This window comes from Pygocentrus nattereri, chromosome 12 (genome assembly GCF_015220715.1).
Source record: "Pygocentrus nattereri isolate fPygNat1 chromosome 12, fPygNat1.pri, whole genome shotgun sequence".
NCBI classification, from domain to species: domain Eukaryota; kingdom Metazoa; phylum Chordata; class Actinopteri; order Characiformes; family Serrasalmidae; genus Pygocentrus; species Pygocentrus nattereri.
In genome coordinates, this window is record NC_051222.1 from 42,491,041 (window position 1) to 42,508,415 (window position 17,375).

Consider the following 17,375-nt stretch of genomic DNA (forward strand, 5'->3'; position numbering starts at 1 on the left):
CTCAGTCAGAGACCACCTCAGTCAGAGTTGGCCTCAGTCAGAGTTGGCCTCAGTCAGAAACGGCCTCAGTCAGAGTCGGCCTCAGTCAGAAACGGCCTCAGTCAGAGACCGCCTCAGTCAGAGTCGGCCTCAGTCAGAGACCAGGTTAGTCAGAGACGGCCTCAGTCAGAGACCAGGTTAGTCAGAGTCGGCCTCGCAGCGCAGCCTCAGTCAGAGACCAGGTTAGTCAGAGACGGCCTCAGTCAGAGACCGCCTCAGTCAGAGTTGGCCTCAGTCAGAGTCGGCCTCAGTCAGAGTCGGCCTCAGACAATGACCAGGTTAGTCAGAGTCGGCCTCAGTCAGAGACCAGGTTAGTCAGAGTCGGCCTCAGTCAGAAACGGCCTCAGTCAGAGTCGGCCTCAGTCAGAGACCAGGTTAGTCAGAAACGGCCTCAGTCAGAGTCCGCTTCAGTCATAGACCGCCTCAGTCAGAGACCGCCTCAGTCAGAGTCGGCCTCAGTCAGAGACCAGGTTAGTCAGAGTCGGCCTCAGTCAGAGTCGGCCTCAGTCAGAGACCAGGTTAGTCAGATACGGCCTCAGTCAGAGGCCGCCTCAGTCAGAGTCGGCCTCAGTCAGAGTCGGCCTCAGCCATTGCAGTTTCTAAAGCTTTACCATCCAGTCTTCAGACAGAGATCCTCTCAGCTTCTATTTGGTCTTCAGCTCATTAAGCTGTAAACACTGTCTGACCAGAGGAGGACGGGTCTCCCCTTGTGAGTCTTGGCTCCTCCCAAGGTTTCTGCCTCCAGTCTGAGGCAGTTTTTCCTGGCCACCGGCGCCTCTGACTCGCTCACTGGGGGATTATATGCTGTAACTGTGTTCTCAAACTTCTGTAAAGCTGCTTTGTGACAACATCGTTGTAAAAACTTGATTTGAACTGAACTACAAAGACGTTCAGGGCCCCAGAATCCGCAGGTCCGCCCTGCTTTCTCCACAGTGCAGCAGTGAACGCCTGTGTTTACGTCTCAGCCGCTCAATCTTACAGAGGTCAACTGACAAACTGTGGAGTCCATCTTTAAACAGCAGAGGCGCTGGCGGGTTACACTACCGCCAACCAATCCGCGTAGAAGGAGAATCGGACCCACCCCCGTATACAGCTGCGTCTGCTGATTGGCTCGCTTCACCCTTTATGCAAATCAGTGAATCTCAATGATTGGTTGCCGTTGCCATCATTCAAAATATCCACACGATTCCCGCGCTTATGAAAACGCGACATGAAGCTTATCCGTCGATGATTGGCTCGCAAAGCGCTTTATGCAAAATACGATGTCTACGTGATTGGACGGCGCTACAGTCAATCCCAGTAGCGGCCAATAGCGGCGTCGCTCTCCCTGCGGTCCCGCCTCTCTGTCTTCTCGGGTTCTGCGCTGCGAGCTGCGGGTCGACTGGCGGAGTTACGCGCTAGAGCCCAACATGGACGGTCGCGGCTACGGATCAGGATCAGGTACCGGTTCTTATATAAATAGCAGATTAGATCCAGCCAGTGTCGCTTTACGGCCTTCCGGCTCCAGTGTAGCTCGGTAAGGTGCGCTATATATTTTAATGCGATCTTTCCGGTCCACCTTAAATAGCGCGGTCGCTGCCTGCTGGTGGCTGAGGCGGCCGCCCGTGTGTGCTGCGCCATTTAAGGTGGACCGGAGAAGTCGGAGGAAGAAGCGGTCGGTCTGGGTTGTGTGTGTTATTCTGTGATCTCGTGTTGATCTGATCGGTGTGTTTGACGTTTCTGGGTCTGTCGAGCCGGGGAAGCGCGGGGAGCGGCAGGCGGCCTCGCCGCAGAGGCCTCGGGCTGCGCTCGGGTTCGGCTGCCGCCGTTCAGGACCAGCGCCGCCGGGTCCGCCCGGTGTGGCGTGTTAGTGGTGTTATTAGACGGGTTCGGGTGAGAAGGAGTCGGTGTCGCAGCGGGTTCGGCCCCGGGTTCGGCTCCGGCTCCGCCCCGGCCCCGGCGGACTGAGCAGGGCTAAGATGGTGCTCTCGCAGCAAGATGGCGGCTCGGACCGCGCTCCTCTTTGTTGGGTGGGAGCCGCGCCGGCTCTGAGACTCGGGCCCTCATCAGTTAATCAGCCGGGCTCAGACACGGAGCCGCTGGGCCCGCATGGCGGTGGCTCTTAATAATGCTCGGCAACAAACTGATGTGTTGGGAGCGCACGTTATTATCTTGAGGCCATAAATTAGTGTATTAGGGTTCTACGTTACTGTATTGTGGCCACAGATGGGGGGTGGGGGTGTGTGTGGTGGTGGGGGCGGGGGGGAGGGGGGAGGGATGGTGGTGTGTGTGTGTGTGTGTGGACATGGTCAGTGCTCGTAGCCCAGCTGTGTGTGTGTGTGTGTGTGTGTGGACATGGTCAGTGCTCGTAGCCCAGCTGCGTGTTTGGGGGGGTGTGTGGGGTGTGTGTGGACATGGTCAGTGCTCGTAGCCCAGCTGCGTGTTTGGGGGGGGGGGGGGGGGGGTGTGTGTGTGTGTGTGTGTGTGTGTGTGGACATGGTCAGTGCTCGTAGCCCAGCTGCGTGTTTGTATGTGTGTGTGTGTGTGTGTGTGTGTGTGTGGACATGGTCAGTGCTCGTAGCCCAGCTGTGTGTGTGTGTGTGTGTGTGTGTGTGTGTGTGGGTTGTGTGTGGACATGGTCAGTGCTCGTAGCCCAGCTGCGTGTTTGTGTGTGTGTGTGTGTGTGTGTGTGTGTGTGTGTGGGGTGTGTGTGTGTGTGTGTGGACATGGTCAGTGCTCGTAGCCCAGCTGTGTGTGTGTGTGTGTGTGTGTGTGTGTGTGTGTGTGTGTGTGTGTGGACATGGTCAGTGCTCGTAGCCCAGCTGTGTGTGTGTGTGTGTGTGTGTGTGTGTGTGTGTGTGTGTGTGTGTGGGTTGTGTGTGGACATGGTCAGTGCTCGTAGCCCAGCTGCGTGTTTATATGTGTGTGTGTGTGTGTGTGTGTGGGGTGTGTGTGGACATGGTCAGTGCTCGTAGCCCAGCTGCGTGTTTGGGTGTGTGTGTGGGGTGTGTGTGGACATGGTCAGTGCTCGTAGCCCAGCTGCGTGTTTGGGGGGGGGGGGGGGTGTGTGTGTGGACATGGTCAGTGCTCGTAGCCCAGCTGCGTGTTTGGGGGGGTGTGTGGGGTGTGTGTGGACATGGTCAGTGCTCGTAGCCCAGCTGCGTGTTTGGGGGGGGTGTGTGTGTGTGTGTGTGTGGACATGGTCAGTGCTCGTAGCCCAGCTGCGTGTTTGGGGGGGGTGTGTGTGTGTGTGTGTGTGGACATGGTCAGTGCTCGTAGCCCAGCTGCGTGTTTGGGGGTGTGTGTGTGTGTGTGTGTGTGGACATGGTCAGTGCTCGTAGCCCAGCTGCGTGTTTGGTTGTGAAGAGCGCAGAGTTGTTCCTGCTGGACTGGGTTTAGTGGGAAGTGTTGAATAAAATGAAGGCTAATGGTTCTAAAACGTCTTTTTTCTGGGTTCTGAATGAATAAATACTGTATCCCAATACTGCGCCTTCGATATGTCGCCCACCTCGAGCCAGAAACGACCCTGTTGAGGACGCTTTAGAAGCTTAACTCATGGCCTGAATATAATTTATCACCTCGTCTTGTAAGAAATTCTCCATGGCACTTCAGAGGCCTCATGTAAGAGACCTGGAGTAGTAGGATGACCACAGATTTAGTCAAGCACCGGATGCTGGTGTAGGAAATATGACCATAAAAATCCACCATAACTGCTGGAAACTCGCTGATCAACAAGTAAGAAATGAAATCTGAACGGTAATTTTGGTCCAAGGCTGAGAAGAAGCGTTGGCATGGTTTTAAATGCCCGCGTAAGGCCGAGTCTTGATAAACTGCTCAGTATTTTGTATCAAAATGTTTGTGCTCTCTTCTAATAGGGTTCTCCAGCTGGGGTGGAGGAGGATCTTCCAACAGAGGTAAGTGTCCTATGATTAACTTGCTGAGAACTGCTATCAATGATAACCGTGGCTCAAGGTTCTAGAGCTACTTTGATATCTATTTCAGTGGCCTTGGCGTGAGCCGATGGCCTTACATCTACATCGTCTGTTCACTGTTTGTGATTTCTATTGATAAACGTTGATATTCTTGAACTTGTAGACAAAGCAGTTGAAACTCTGATAGTTATAATGTGATGGACATCTGATCTAGTCTGGACACCGAAACCGAGCTGCTCGATTTATGCAGCTGCGGATGCTAAAATACACTTGATTGGCCTGCTGCGTTTTCTCCTGGGTTCCTCTTTTAAAGAGTAACTTGAATGTTCGATGGTGCTTACATAGCACTCAAAGGTTTCAGGGGTTTTTATCCATTTGTAACATTTCTGTATTTGTAGCATATTAAGTACAGTTGTTTAACCTTGATATCTCCAAGACTTCATATTTTTGAAGTTATGATTTTTTGTTTTGCCGTTCTTGAGAAGCAAAACGGTTATCTTGGTGTCTTATCAACCAATACCCAGAATTCAGTTATCAGAATCGGCATAAGGACGAACATTGGTGGACTTCCTTCAAGTAGATTCTGGAGTCCAGAGTTTTCCAAAGTCACCACAAATAGCATAAGGACTGTCTTTGGAAAAACTCTGGACTCCAGAATCTACTGGAAGGAAGAAAACACAGCAGTCCACCAATTTGTGTCCATATGCCGATTCTGATGTCTGAATTCTGGGTAGTGGCTGATTAGACAGCAAGATAAGTTTTTCGTGCCGGTCCCTCTGTTACCCAACAGACTCCCAAGTTAGTTATTTTTATTTTAACATCAGTGACTGAAGTTTTCTAAACCCATTCTTCTACTTCAGGTTCAGGCAACTATGACCTGTATGGCTACAAAGACTCCATGTCTGGAGGAGGTGGTTTTGGAGGTTATGGGGGCAGAGGGGACCAGATGAAGAGGAGTCTGTCCGGGGGTTCTCTTCTCTCCTCCACTGGAACGAATGCAGACGCTGTAATTGCCAAAATCAACCAGCGACTTGACATGCTTACACAACTGGAGGGAGGCATGAAAGGAGGGAGTCGTGGTGACCGGTAAGGTTGAGATCTTTTGCGTGTGTGAAGCTAGCAAACTTCTCCACTCCCCATGAAACTTAACTTCTCCAGTGAATCAAACACACTTGTTACAAACCTTCTCAATTGCCAAGCAATATTTTGGTACCTTTTATCTTTGGAAAATTCACTTGATGTGATCTAGGCATTGGCTAATTCTTAATGAGAGCTGTTTATTCCCAAAGGTGCCTTTTAAGAGTGTTAGTGCCTGGCACTTTACACCTGGTCAGTAACCTAATTGTAACGTCCTGGAAACCGTTATGTGTAAATATTTGATCATTAGTTGTCTTATATGCCACTCTCTGAGATTCACAGCAGTCTTGAGCCTTTGACACCTTTTCAGCCTTGTTAAGACCACGCTGTTCCTTTCAGAGAAGTCATTGAGTTCTTGACCTTGCATCTAAAATCGCTTAACTTTAAGACGTAATTTGCTTCATGGTTCTCTAGAGTCCAAAAATAAAGTAAAGCCATCAACCTAATTCAGATATGGTTTTTGGTTCCCACATTGGCTTCTTTTCTTGTCTTTGCAAAACAACATTCTTCAGATATCAGGATTCTGTGAAGCTGCTTTGTGACAACATCTGTTGTAAAAAGCGCTATACAAATAAATTAGATTTGATTTGATCTAGGTTAAATGACATATGAAGCCTCTTCATTTTTATTTGTTTTTTGTTGCAGCATTACCGAAGGCCAGTATCTGCAGATCTAAATATATGTTGGAATACATCCAGATAGTTAGTGACGTTCACAGATGCTAGGCCATTTACAGCTTTAACACACTTTCTTACAACCAAAAAGACAATTATAGTAGTCAGTTCTACTTGCAGCAGAGGCTTCTTTGTCAAGCTGGGTAGAAAAGTTCTGATTTTAACAATGCTTTTGTAGATAGTAGAGAGTGATGTCATTTAAATAGTTTTTGCTGTTATGAAACACCAAGCATCATTGTCTTTTTCTGATGTGATTTACGGTCTTGACATTTAGAGAGAATGCAAATAGACATTTACATATGATTAGAACATATCTATGAAAATTTAGCCTGTGTTTCCTGATCCCATTTCCTAGAGCTACCACACACAGTGAGTAAGGTAGTGGTCCTAATATGGAACCTTGTGGAACTCCAGATGAAATGCTAAAATGATTATATGCATGTAATAAGCAGCAGTTTTATTATATAGAAGGTAAAAGTAAGCTTTGTAGCAAGAATACAAGTACAAGAGAATGCTTCTTGGATGCTTTAAGTGGGTTAACGTCTTAGTTCTTTAAATAATCTGCATGTGGTTGAAACGTGGTCTGTTGTCCAGACATTGGCAGACAGGTGAGGCTGACTTAGAGAATGCTGTTCCAGACATGAGTGTTGCAGTGTACAGCTTTGCAAAGTCAGCCAGTATGCCATGACATACCCTTTACACTTAATCGATCTTAAGACCCTAACATCTGGCTTGCCTCGTCTTTGGCTGTGGTTTGCAAAGTACATCCTCTGTCTTCTAAAGGATGTACTTGAAATGATGCTCTCTTATCTCTCTAGTCCTTGTTTCCAAAAGCCTCTGACTCAAACTCTCTCTCCAAAGATGATGTTACATGTTGTCCAAGGGCAACAGGAACCCACTGTCGCATGCTAATCCAACGCATTCCCATTTCCCGACATACATGCCCTGGTGCTGATTATAATTCAACAGCAAGAAGTAATCTCCATCACTGAAGCCATTTTGTCATCCAATACCCCTTTCATATGTATCTTGTTCATATTTGGTACAAAAATTGGGTCCTTTCGAGTCTCCCAGCAAGCTTGGCACAGCTATATTCCAAATATGCAAGAGATCAAGTGGGATTGCACGGGCAAAAGGTATTGGATTACCCAAACCCTTCCCACGGTGTACCTTCACTGACCATTTTAATTGTTGCCTGATTAGATATTGGTGTGGGGGAATGGCTTGGATGAATGTGGCAAAATGCATCTTCTCATCCAGAGTACAATCAGTGTGGGATTCTTTGGTACACTTTAAATAAAAGTTAAGATGATAATTTTAACTTTTTACCTTCTCTCATAGAGGGACATCAAGGGAGAGAGTGAGAGTAAGTGAATGAAGAGGGAAATGAGAGACTGAAAGAGAAAAAGAAGGAAATGCGAGGTGCCACTGCTTCATCTCTTGCTTGCTCTGCGCCTCCCTCCCTCTGCAGGTTTGACCAGTATGAGTCTTTCGACTCGCGCTCCTCCGCCCTCGGCCCCCGTGATCTCTACAGATCCGGTGACTATGGTTACGGTGACTCCCGGGGCGACATGATGGCCCAGCGTGGAGGCATGGGCTTCGGGGCGATGGGCGGGGCAGGAGGGGGTGGCGGCTTTGACAGCTCAGCCTCCTACGGATCCGCCAAAATGCGGCAGGCTCGAGACGCCTTCTCAGGCTCTGGCTGGGGGGCAGGGCAGAGGTCCCCACGCAGGGGCGGAGCGCCAGGGGGGCGCGGCTTTGGCCGTAGGCAAGATCACTCCTCAGTTGGGGGTGGAGGTGGGCGGAGCGGGGGGCAAGGCCACTCCCCCTCAGGGCGAGGCAAGCTGCCGTCGCTCCTGGCCCCCCGCATGTACCCCGACAGTGGGGCCTACCAGCCTCAGCATGGCTCCCAGGACTATCCTGTCCGGCACTTTGGAGGGGGCCCAAGGGTCAACCGTCAACGCACCCGCAAGAGACCCCTCAACCGAGTAAGTACCTCCAGCAAAGCACTGGACTTGAACCATCAAACCCCCAAAACCCCCTTCTCTCCTACTCCAGCCTGCCAAGCCTGAGGAGTGGAGACACGTGAAATGAAATCATTTTACTCCACCTGCCACTCGTCCATGTCTGCTAGGCCACATTTAATGTAGTATCCCTGTAACCTGCCTTACAAAAAAATTGACACCCACCACACAATAACCCATGTAGAGACACATGGGCACTCCTTATTTGATCCGGTGAAGCAGACAGTCCTCTTTATTGGCAGCCCCATTTTGTTTTCTTTTTTTTTTTTTTTTTTTTTTTGTTGACCTACTTTTATTTTGTACAGTTTTTTTCCCCTTACATGCCCCAGATCAAATTGTCCTCTTATGAGATGCTCAGAAGTCAAAGCTCCGGTTCATTTCTTCAGAGTTAATACACAATTGTAGCGGTAACGTTGCTTTCTGTAAGCCCCTCACTGAAAACAGCCCCAGGAGCTTAGTAAGCCTGGTTGTATAGCACTCAGTTCAAGGTCAGCAAGGTTAGACAACAAAGTTGAAGGTTTGCTTGTGAAGGTAAGTGCATGCGATGCTTAGCACTTCCTAATGATGCGAAAGTGTAGTGGTGTGATGTCTGTGGTATGATGACTTATTGCTTAACCTTTGTGTTCACTTTCTGTGGCATGGTTCCCGTGTGTTTGTCAGTCAGTCCCTCTAGAATAATCTCAATGACGTACTGTTAGTGTGTGTTTGTCTTGCTTTACTTTGAGAGTGCATGTGTGTTGCTGTGAGTGCTGCAACCTTGTGTGTTAACATTTGTATGGATGTGTTACTATAGCAGCAGGTGAAACCCCAGCGAGATGGACAGAAGAAGAGGAAGCAGACTCTGACTGCGTCTGATGAGCCAGAGTCTAAAATAGGCAAGACTGAGACCTTCGGAGATGAAAAGACAAATAATGGTACTTCTTGATCAGTATTTCTCTGAACCTATTGCAATGTATACAGCAGATTGCTTGACTGCTTTTGAAACTGGAATGTTCTCTCAGAAGTCAGAGTTCTTGTTTTCTGGGTGGAATCACTAAATGGGTTTAAGGTTTGGCTGTAGATGTTTGCGCAACTTTTTGAAGCACCTTGTGCGGGTGGGTATTATGGCTGGCTGGCTTTTTAACTTGTGCTGTGGCCTCGATCCCTGTTTTGTAGACATCTTAGAGTAATTAGCTGTTAAGAATACACACGTACACGTTGTCTACGCCACTTATCCTTTGGGGTTGCTGGTGGTGCTGGAGCCTATTCCAGCCGGCATTGAGCAGAAAGTAGGTATAACACCATGGACAGGTCGCCGATACATCACGGTTAATGCTGACTCAGATAAATATAGTAGAGAAGCCAAGCTGCTATGCTGTTTGTTTGTTTTTGCCTGTGGTGCTGCCTACTTGTCTGTCTAGTGACATCATTGCTCTTTGTGTGGTGCTATGTGCAAATTGTCGTGGCTTTAATTAGTTTAGAATACACAAAATATTTCCTGTTCTTTTGCAATAGTGAAGTGTTTGATGGGTCTTGAAGCTCCGCTGTGGACACGTCCTAAATTTCCTTCAATAATCTATCTGTGTCCTACATCAGGGAAGCGAATTACAGCAAACATAACTGGGAGTTGACGAGGGTCACAAGCACAGCTACAGCTGAAAGTGGGTAGGTGCAGGCCAAAATGGTGCTCCATTTGTGGGCAGGTATCGCCCTTGATTTTCCGGGTGCGGCAGGATGTCATCAGTAATTGTATTGAGCAGGTACAGACCCTGATTTGGCAAGGCACATTTTAGCAAAAAAAAAACATTTGTGTTCCTCAATATTTCTGTTCTTAACGGCTTTTCCTCAAGTCGATTCCAACTCCACGTGATGGTCACCACGTGATGGTGTTTCTCCAAATTTCAGGTTTCTGAATGGCTGGTTCATGATTCTTCTGATTGTCTGCGCCCATCCTTTTCCTCTTTTACCTTCAGCTCTTAAGCATAATGGTCTTATCTGATCAACTGGTTCTTCTCAGAACGTGTCTAAATCAGAGAGCTTCAGTTTAGTTCTGAGCTTGAGAGATGAGGCTGGATTTGGGCAAGAATCCGTTTGTTTTCTTGGTTCTCTAAGGTGCTCTCAAAAGTCTTTGGCAGCACCACTTTGTCTAGCTTTTCCGTCCGTAAAGGACTGCAGAGAACACAACTTGGATGGTTCTGATCTTTCGTAGAGACGCATCATTGTTCAAGTTCCTTTATCCTTGTTCTGCTGAGTTCTAAACTATCATATTTCTTAACTGCAGGATGCTTTGCTGTTAACAGTTCATCCAAGTAGACTCTCCATTTGTACTTCTGCTCCATCAGTGCTATAGTTATTTTTTCTGATTGTCCTGAACCACTTTTTTCATTCTTTTCTTGAACTTTCATTATAAAAGCCCTCGCATTTTCATGATTTTCCACAGAGTGTCGTGTCACCTGCATATCCAATGTTATTGAAGTTTCTTCCACCAATCTTCTGTTGCTCCAGTCCTGCTTTAACGTACATGTTCTTTGTCGGCCAAACAGGAAGGGTGACAGTGGGCAGCCTTAAGATTAAGTGACCCTTATTCGTCCCACAACGGGGAAATTCCACCTCTGCATTTAACCCGTCCGTGAAGTGAAACACCACATACACACTAGTGAGCACACACACACACTAGGGGGCAGTGAGCATACTTGCCCAGAGCGGTGGGCAGCCCAATCCGCAGCGCCCGTAGAGCAGTTGGGGGTTAGGTGTCTTGCTCAAGGACACTTCAGTCATGTGCTGTCGGCTCTGGGGATCGAACAGGCGAACTTCCAGTCACGGGGCTGGTTCCCTAACCTGCAGCCCACGACTGCCTTGTCAGACTCCTTTTGCTGATGTAGAACCCATCTGTTCATTGTGTGTCATTCCTGGCTTGTTGATCAGAGTAGAGGTTTCTAATTCGGATAATGATATCCGCTAATGTGTCCGATTTCTTAAGGACATTCCATGATTTTAAGAGGTTGACGGGCTTTGTAGGCTTTTTCAGTGATTTAGTGTGCATCACCACTATTTTTGTTGTTCTACTTTTTCTGAATTCTGCTTGCATGTCTGGAGGTTCTCTTTGAAAGTAGGGGTCTAGTCTGTATTAAGTGATCTTCAGTGTTATTTCAATGCTGTGTGGTAACAAGAGTGTGCAAACTTCTGCACTATCCTTCTAGCCTCTTCTTTCAGTGTGACAGTTTTTTTTATTTGACAAACTACCAGATACCTCTTTTTCCTTCTTTAAATTAGAATTTAAGAAACATTTAAAAAAATGTTCTAATCTTTTAAAAGTGAGATATATATATATATATATATATATATATATATATATATATATATATATATATATATATATATATATAAAATGTTTATTTATTTTTTCTCAAAATTAAACATACCACCGGTTTCTGAATCTGTCTCTACAATATTTGTCTTTTGTTTGGCAGCAGAAGCTGAGCATAAAGGCGAGAAGAAGGAAGCTGGGACTCCTGTGAGTTTCTTACTAGGCTTTGTTGAGTGAATGAGATGAAACACTGTTTTAAATGGGTAGTTTATCAAAAATTACATGTTAGTATGATTTGTGAAGGTTAGCTTTGTTCATTAGTGTTATTATAGATGACGACAATTTATGGGTCACTTATTAGTTGCCATGTTAGAGTTGGTTATTTCTCTCCATTGAGCTGCTTCATTGCTCTGTAAAACACTGGCGTTATGAATAGTTTGAGCAGTGTTGGAGTTTTAGCAGGTAATGCTTTTAATTTGTTAATTTAATTCAGGTTGGTGGCATTTCTAGTAACGGCTTGTTTCTGAATCTGTTGTCTTCAGCAGGAATCTGAACCAGTGGCTGAAGGAGCGAGTGGGGGTGAGTAGTTGTTCTTGTTATAAATTGTTATTCTTGTTGTAAAGTGTTTATACTTCGACTGTAGACTTTACTGTTTCCTAATGTCTTCTCTTCCTTTCTTCCTTTCTTTCTTCAGATGCACCTGTCAAGGAGGAAAACTCTCAGCTGAAGACGAAGCAGCCGGGAAAGCAGACCCCGCCCTCTGCTTCCAAACTCAGAAAGAGGCGGGGCTTCTTTGAAAGGTCAGGGGTCAAGGTCACTGCTCAAAGGTCAGATTCTCCATCGCTTAATCTACCTCCCCATCTCTGCCGTCTCTGTGAAGAAGACAGTGAAAATACCTGTTGCATTGAAACACACTGAAATGGTTTGTGTCCTGATTGGCCGTCTCCCGTTCCTGTCCTGCGGTTTTCAGGTTGACCTTTGCGTGCTCCATCTGCAAGTTCCGCTCGTTCTACAGCGAGGAGATGGCGGTCCATCTGGAGAGCAAATTCCACAAAGATCACTTCAGGTTCCTGTCCAACCAGCTCTCAAAACCAACCACTGACTTCCTACAGGTACACGTGTTTACCATTCTCTCTGCTCAATTACTGTGGAAGAACCCCTGTATCGGACTGTTCTAGAATATGTCGCTGTTCTTCCCCCAGTTTAACTTATTGTCCTCCTGTTTATCTTGTTTTAGAACTTACTCCACATTCGTCTTATTTTAGAATGTCCTGATCCAGTGGCCTAGAAAGCCCTCCACTGTCTCGCATCCTTTTACCTATTTGCGTTATTCAAGAACGTCAATCCCACACTCACTGTTCTACAATGTTCTGTCCCCAGATAGTGTCCTAGAATGGTCTTTTCTAGAATGTTCAGCCCTCATTCGTTCTAGGACGACGGTTGCCCGTTCGCGCCGTCCTAGGACGACGGTTGCCCGTTCGCGCCGTCCTAGGACGACGGTTGCCCGTTCGCGCCGTCCTAGGACGACGGTTGCCCGTTCGCGCCGTCCTAGGACGACGGTTGCCCGTTCGCGCCGTCCTAGGACGACGGTTGCCCGTTCGCGCCGTCCTAGGATGTTTTTTTTCAGGGATTAAGTTTAGGAAGCCCTGGTTCAGAGCAAAAGGCTAATATTCTTATGCCATAAAATGGAGACAAGAAAAACAATGGCTAGTAGAAATAACAGATTATTAACTGCAGCTTCACCAGTGTACACACAGCACATTGGGCTGAACAGAGAAGGAACATTCCCTAATGGCATTAATGGGCCAGAGTAACCATGCTAGATCGTGGAAACGGGAGTGGGGGGGGGGGGGGGGGGGGGGGGGGGCTCTAGAGCTGTTCAGAGGGAGAACATTTTCATGATCACAGCTCTTTCTAAAGAGTACATGTGTTTGTGTGTGTGTGACGTTTTAGGAGTACCTGAATAATAAATACAAGAAGACGGAGCAGAGGGTTAATCAGATGGAGAACCACAGCGCCGCCATCTGCCAGGTGTATAAAGAGCAAGACTTGACCAGAGGTGTGTATTAGTTCCATGCCTTCAAGGTTTTTTTTTTCTTATGCTAGCCTTTTTTCCTCGCTTTATATTCTCTCCCACATTGCTGTTGTTCGTGTTACTGATTTTCAGACATCGGTATGGAGCACTTTATGAAGAAAGTAGAAGCAGCTCACTGTGCAGCGTGTGATCTGTACATCCCCATGCAGTACTCACTCATCCAGAAGCACCTCAAGTCTCCTGATCACAACTACAACCGCAAGGTAGGTAGACACAATTCCTCGACATGACAGCTGCTGTTAATAATAATAATAATAATAATAATAATAATAATAATAAATGGAATAGGTCATGGTCTAGGTCAGTCCATCAACTAATCATTTAACAAACAGATAAACTTCCACATGTATTCCAGCTGTCCACTATGTTGTTCTGACCTTGTCCTCACCGCTCTGCCTGTTTGTCCTTCAGGGTATGATGGAGCAGTCCAAGAGGTCCAGTCTGTCTGTGGCTCGAAGCATCCTCAACCACAAGGTCATCGGCAAGAAGCTGGAGAGCTACCTGAAGGTCCGTATGTTTACGTTAGATCCTCACACTTGACGAAGGGACCCGGTCCATTTCAATCAGAATTTTGATTGGACAGTTTTGGGCTCAGTCCTCGCTGTCGGTGGGGTTGAGTTTGGAAATTTTTGGGCTGTTTTTGGTTCAACCCAAATTTCAGGTCTGGTTAAAGCTCTACACCAGACGTTCATCAATATGTCAGTTTGGTTATCATATCAGCTGATATTGGCAAAAAAGCCTATAATGACCTTTTTGGTCTCTTTAAGCCAGAGGCCACTAATAGGCAGACCGCAGTCCGAGTCCGGACCCAGACGCTGTCCTATGCAGACCGGGACCTGTAACCGATAAACTGTGGAGAATTATTTAATTTGGATGGAGAGGTCCTGTCTTAATGGGCGGAGCTTTTCTAGCCTTTACGATAGCTTTAGCGGCCGGAGACTCACAGACTTGTCGCATGCACTGTAAATATCACATGACTACTCAACCAATCAGATGAGCTCTGAGACTCGAGTGAGTGAACCCACACAGGGGAGGGACGAGGAGAGAAACGGCAGTCAGAGAAGAAAGTGAGTCAGAGGGAAGTTATTCCACATGAACTGACAGTAAATGTTGCTGAAATCTGACCCAACTGGACTTTATTTGATCTGATGGTCAGTAAATGTTGGTGAAATCTGACCCAACTGGACTTCATTTGGTCTGATGTTCAGCTGTCGACTGTATAAGATGCTGATATTCCTACTTGGCTACTTCAGTAATCAGTATGTGGCCCTGAGTCGTGATGCAGGTCAGACGTTATGATGTTCTGGACCTTCGCTTGAGGAAACCTTCTGTAACTGGACCTTGAATTTTAATTAAACACCTGTGATTTAAACTTTGCGACCTCATGGTTGAGGCTTTTGTGCTGGTGGGGAACCTGTATGAGCGGTCATTCAACTGTATGAGCGGTCATTCAACTGTATGAGCGATACAGCCTAAACTAGAGAATCTGATCAGCGCTGCAAAACTATTAGGGAATAAATTCTTATTAGCTGAAATCCAAAGTTATTTATTTATTTACCGTCTGGTTCTGTTTTCAGGGCGAAAACCCCTTCACCGGTAACCAGGACGACCAGGACCCCGAGGACTCCATGGTGATGGAGGTTTCAGAAGGAGACATGGCAAATGAGAGCCTGAAGGAGGGGGGTAAAGCAGAAGAGGCGGGGCCTGGGACAGAGGGGGTGGAGCCAGCCCAAGAGGCCGTGGGGAACGGGGATGGACACAAAGAGGAGATGAAGATAGAGGAAGGGGAAGGTAGAGAAGATATTGGAGGAGAGGATGAGGAGGAGGGAGTGGAAGTGGGGGAGGAGGAGCTGAAGGCTGAAGGAGACGCTGAAGGAGACGCTGAAGGAGACGCTGAAGGAGACGCTGAAGGAGACGCTGAAGGAGACGCTGAAGGAGACGCTCAGCTGGGGGCAGCAGGAGACGCTGACCTCATCGTGATCGAGTGAAACCCCTTTATTTACAGACGCTGTGGCTCAGATGGGATCAGGACCAGCAGGGAGAGAACCTGCACTGCAGTGAGAGTCTGAGACGCAGACAGACTGTGATGTTTCTCGTTAGAGGAGCTTTTAGAACATTTTAATGAGATTTTCAGTCTGTTTTACATGTTTTTGCTTAGTTTAGATGAGTTTAAGTTCACGGGCAGATAAATCACACGTGTTGTATGTAAAAATGCTGGAAAGACAAAATGATCTGCCAGCATCGCTGAAAGATCTCAGGATGGATAATCTTTCAGTTATGAATCCTAAAACAGTCAGAAGATGAGAAATATTAATGTTTCCTATGTTCTAAGACGTCCCACTCGCCAGCAGACGCAGTTTTTGAGTTCTCCACACTGATCTGAGATCATTATGACCTGATTTTCTTACGTTACGTCACTTTTTCCTTGCCTGGGACTTTAAGGGTGGACGATACACTTTACAATGTTCTGTTTTTCTGAGTTCTTTTAAGGTGGAACCGGCAAAATCCTATAAACCCGCAGCCAACTGTCCGTTTCTTAAAGCTATAGGCTACAGTCTTTAAAATACATGGCACATCAAGGGTTCTTCAGTAAAGAAAATGGTTCTATATAGAACAGTGAACACTCAAAGAACCCTTTGCATGATTAAATGGTTCTTCACATGGTGAAATGGTTCTGCAGAGCTGGAGAATTTGTGTAGGGTTCTATATAGCAACAGAAAGGGTTCTGCTATTGTAATGTCAGTCTTGTAACAGTAGAAGAACCGTTCTGTTAGTGCTATGTGGAACGCTTTTCAAAAAGCCTCTATATACAACCATTTACAACGTTCAGGCAGTCTGTAGAACCCTTGCACGATGCGAAGAACCCTTCGCGTGATTTAAATGGTTCTTTGCATCATGAAAGGTTTCTTCAGATTGATGGAAAGTGTGTGTGTGTGTGTGTGTGTGTGTGTGTGTGTGTGTGTGTTTTGTGGGGGCAGCACCAAAAAGGCTTCTGCTATGGTTACAATATCAATCTTGTGGAAAAAAACTGGTGCTGTATGGAACCCTTTTCAAAAAGGTTCTGTATAGAACCAGATAGAACATTCCCGCGCAGTCTGCTGAACCCTTGCATGATGCAGCGATACCTTTAATCATGCAAACGGTTCTTTGAGTGTTTATGGTTTTGTATATATTTGAGATGGTTCTTCAAGGGTTCTTTAGTGAGGAATCTGGATCCATATAGAACCATGAACATTCAAAGAACATTTTGCACAATTTAGTGGTTCTTTGGTGAAAAATCGTTCTGCAGATTAGAGTATGTTTGTATATGGTTCTATGTAAGCACCAAAAAGGGTTCTGCTGTTAGTGTTATAACAGTAGAGGAAAAAGTTTTGGTGCTAAATGGAACCCTTTACAGAAAGGTTCTATATAGAAGCATAAGCATCATTCTCAAACTGCAGAACCCCTGCACAACGCAAAGAGCCCTTTAATCATGCGAAGGGTTGTTCTATATAGAACACCCCATGATGAAGAACCCAGATGGTTCTGATCTGTGCGGAAGAGTCCGTCTGTAAGAAGCCGGTGACTCGGTACTGAAGCTGATCCTGGACCAGCTCTCCGTCCCGCTCTCCTCACTCTGGACCGGTCAGATGAAGCCCTCTCCTCGGTTCCTCACCCACAGAGTCCGCTCTGCTGTGTCTGTCCCCCTCGGAGCTCGTCTGTACATACATAGCCTGGTTCTGGTTCCGCCTTCGGTGGAGGAGTTTCTCTGCTCTGCGACCGTTCTGTCTGGACAGGTCACTCGCCTGCCAGTCAGTCTGGGGTGGTTCTTGTGTTCTGTTTGTGTAGAGGTGCTGATGAACTGTTTCTGCTGAGATCTGAGAATAAATGTTTGTAAAATCATGACCCGAGTGTGGCTCTCACTGTGATCGGCTGGGCGGAGGTCAGAACGGAGGTCACGTCAGATCAGATTAGAGCGAGGCTGAGTCAGGACTGGAGCTGAGGGAGAGGTGGATGAATCATGATCTTCACTCGAGATGGTGGAGTTAAACTAGAGAACGTCTGGAGTGTAAGGAATAGAAAAAACATTGACCATTACAGATGAATGCACTGTTAAGTTTTCTCTTAGAACCGGTTTATTCCATTAGAACTTGTTTATTCCAATAGTCCTGTAGTTTACTCTCAAAGAACGTCAGTTTATTATTAGATATTTCGCTTTCTTTTCATCTC

General features: G+C 46.7%; 1 protein-coding gene across 5 annotated transcripts; it reads left to right on the forward strand.

Annotated features, from left to right (window-relative positions):
* The first annotated feature begins 1,370 nt into the window (after nt 1–1,370).
* akap8l (A kinase (PRKA) anchor protein 8-like) lies at nt 1,371–17,051 on the forward strand. 5 transcript variants are annotated; one of them, XM_017688997.2, is made up of 13 exons: nt 1,371–1,479; nt 3,894–3,932; nt 4,811–5,036; nt 7,233–7,749; nt 8,579–8,699; nt 11,235–11,278; nt 11,614–11,650; nt 11,766–11,898; nt 12,042–12,183; nt 13,025–13,130; nt 13,239–13,369; nt 13,578–13,673; nt 14,744–17,051. In XM_017688997.2, the coding sequence occupies exons 1-13, from the start codon at nt 1,449–1,451 to the stop codon at nt 15,152–15,154; spliced, it is 2,034 nt and encodes a 677-aa protein (XP_017544486.1). In that variant the 5' UTR covers nt 1,371–1,448; the 3' UTR covers nt 15,155–17,051. The 5 variants fall into 5 exon arrangements, with proteins under 5 accessions (XP_017544486.1, XP_017544490.1, XP_017544487.1 ...); XM_017689001.2 differs by having other exon boundaries at nt 11,766–11,871; XM_017688998.2 differs by having other exon boundaries at nt 11,617–11,650.
* The last annotated feature ends 324 nt before the right edge of the window (nt 17,052–17,375 follow it).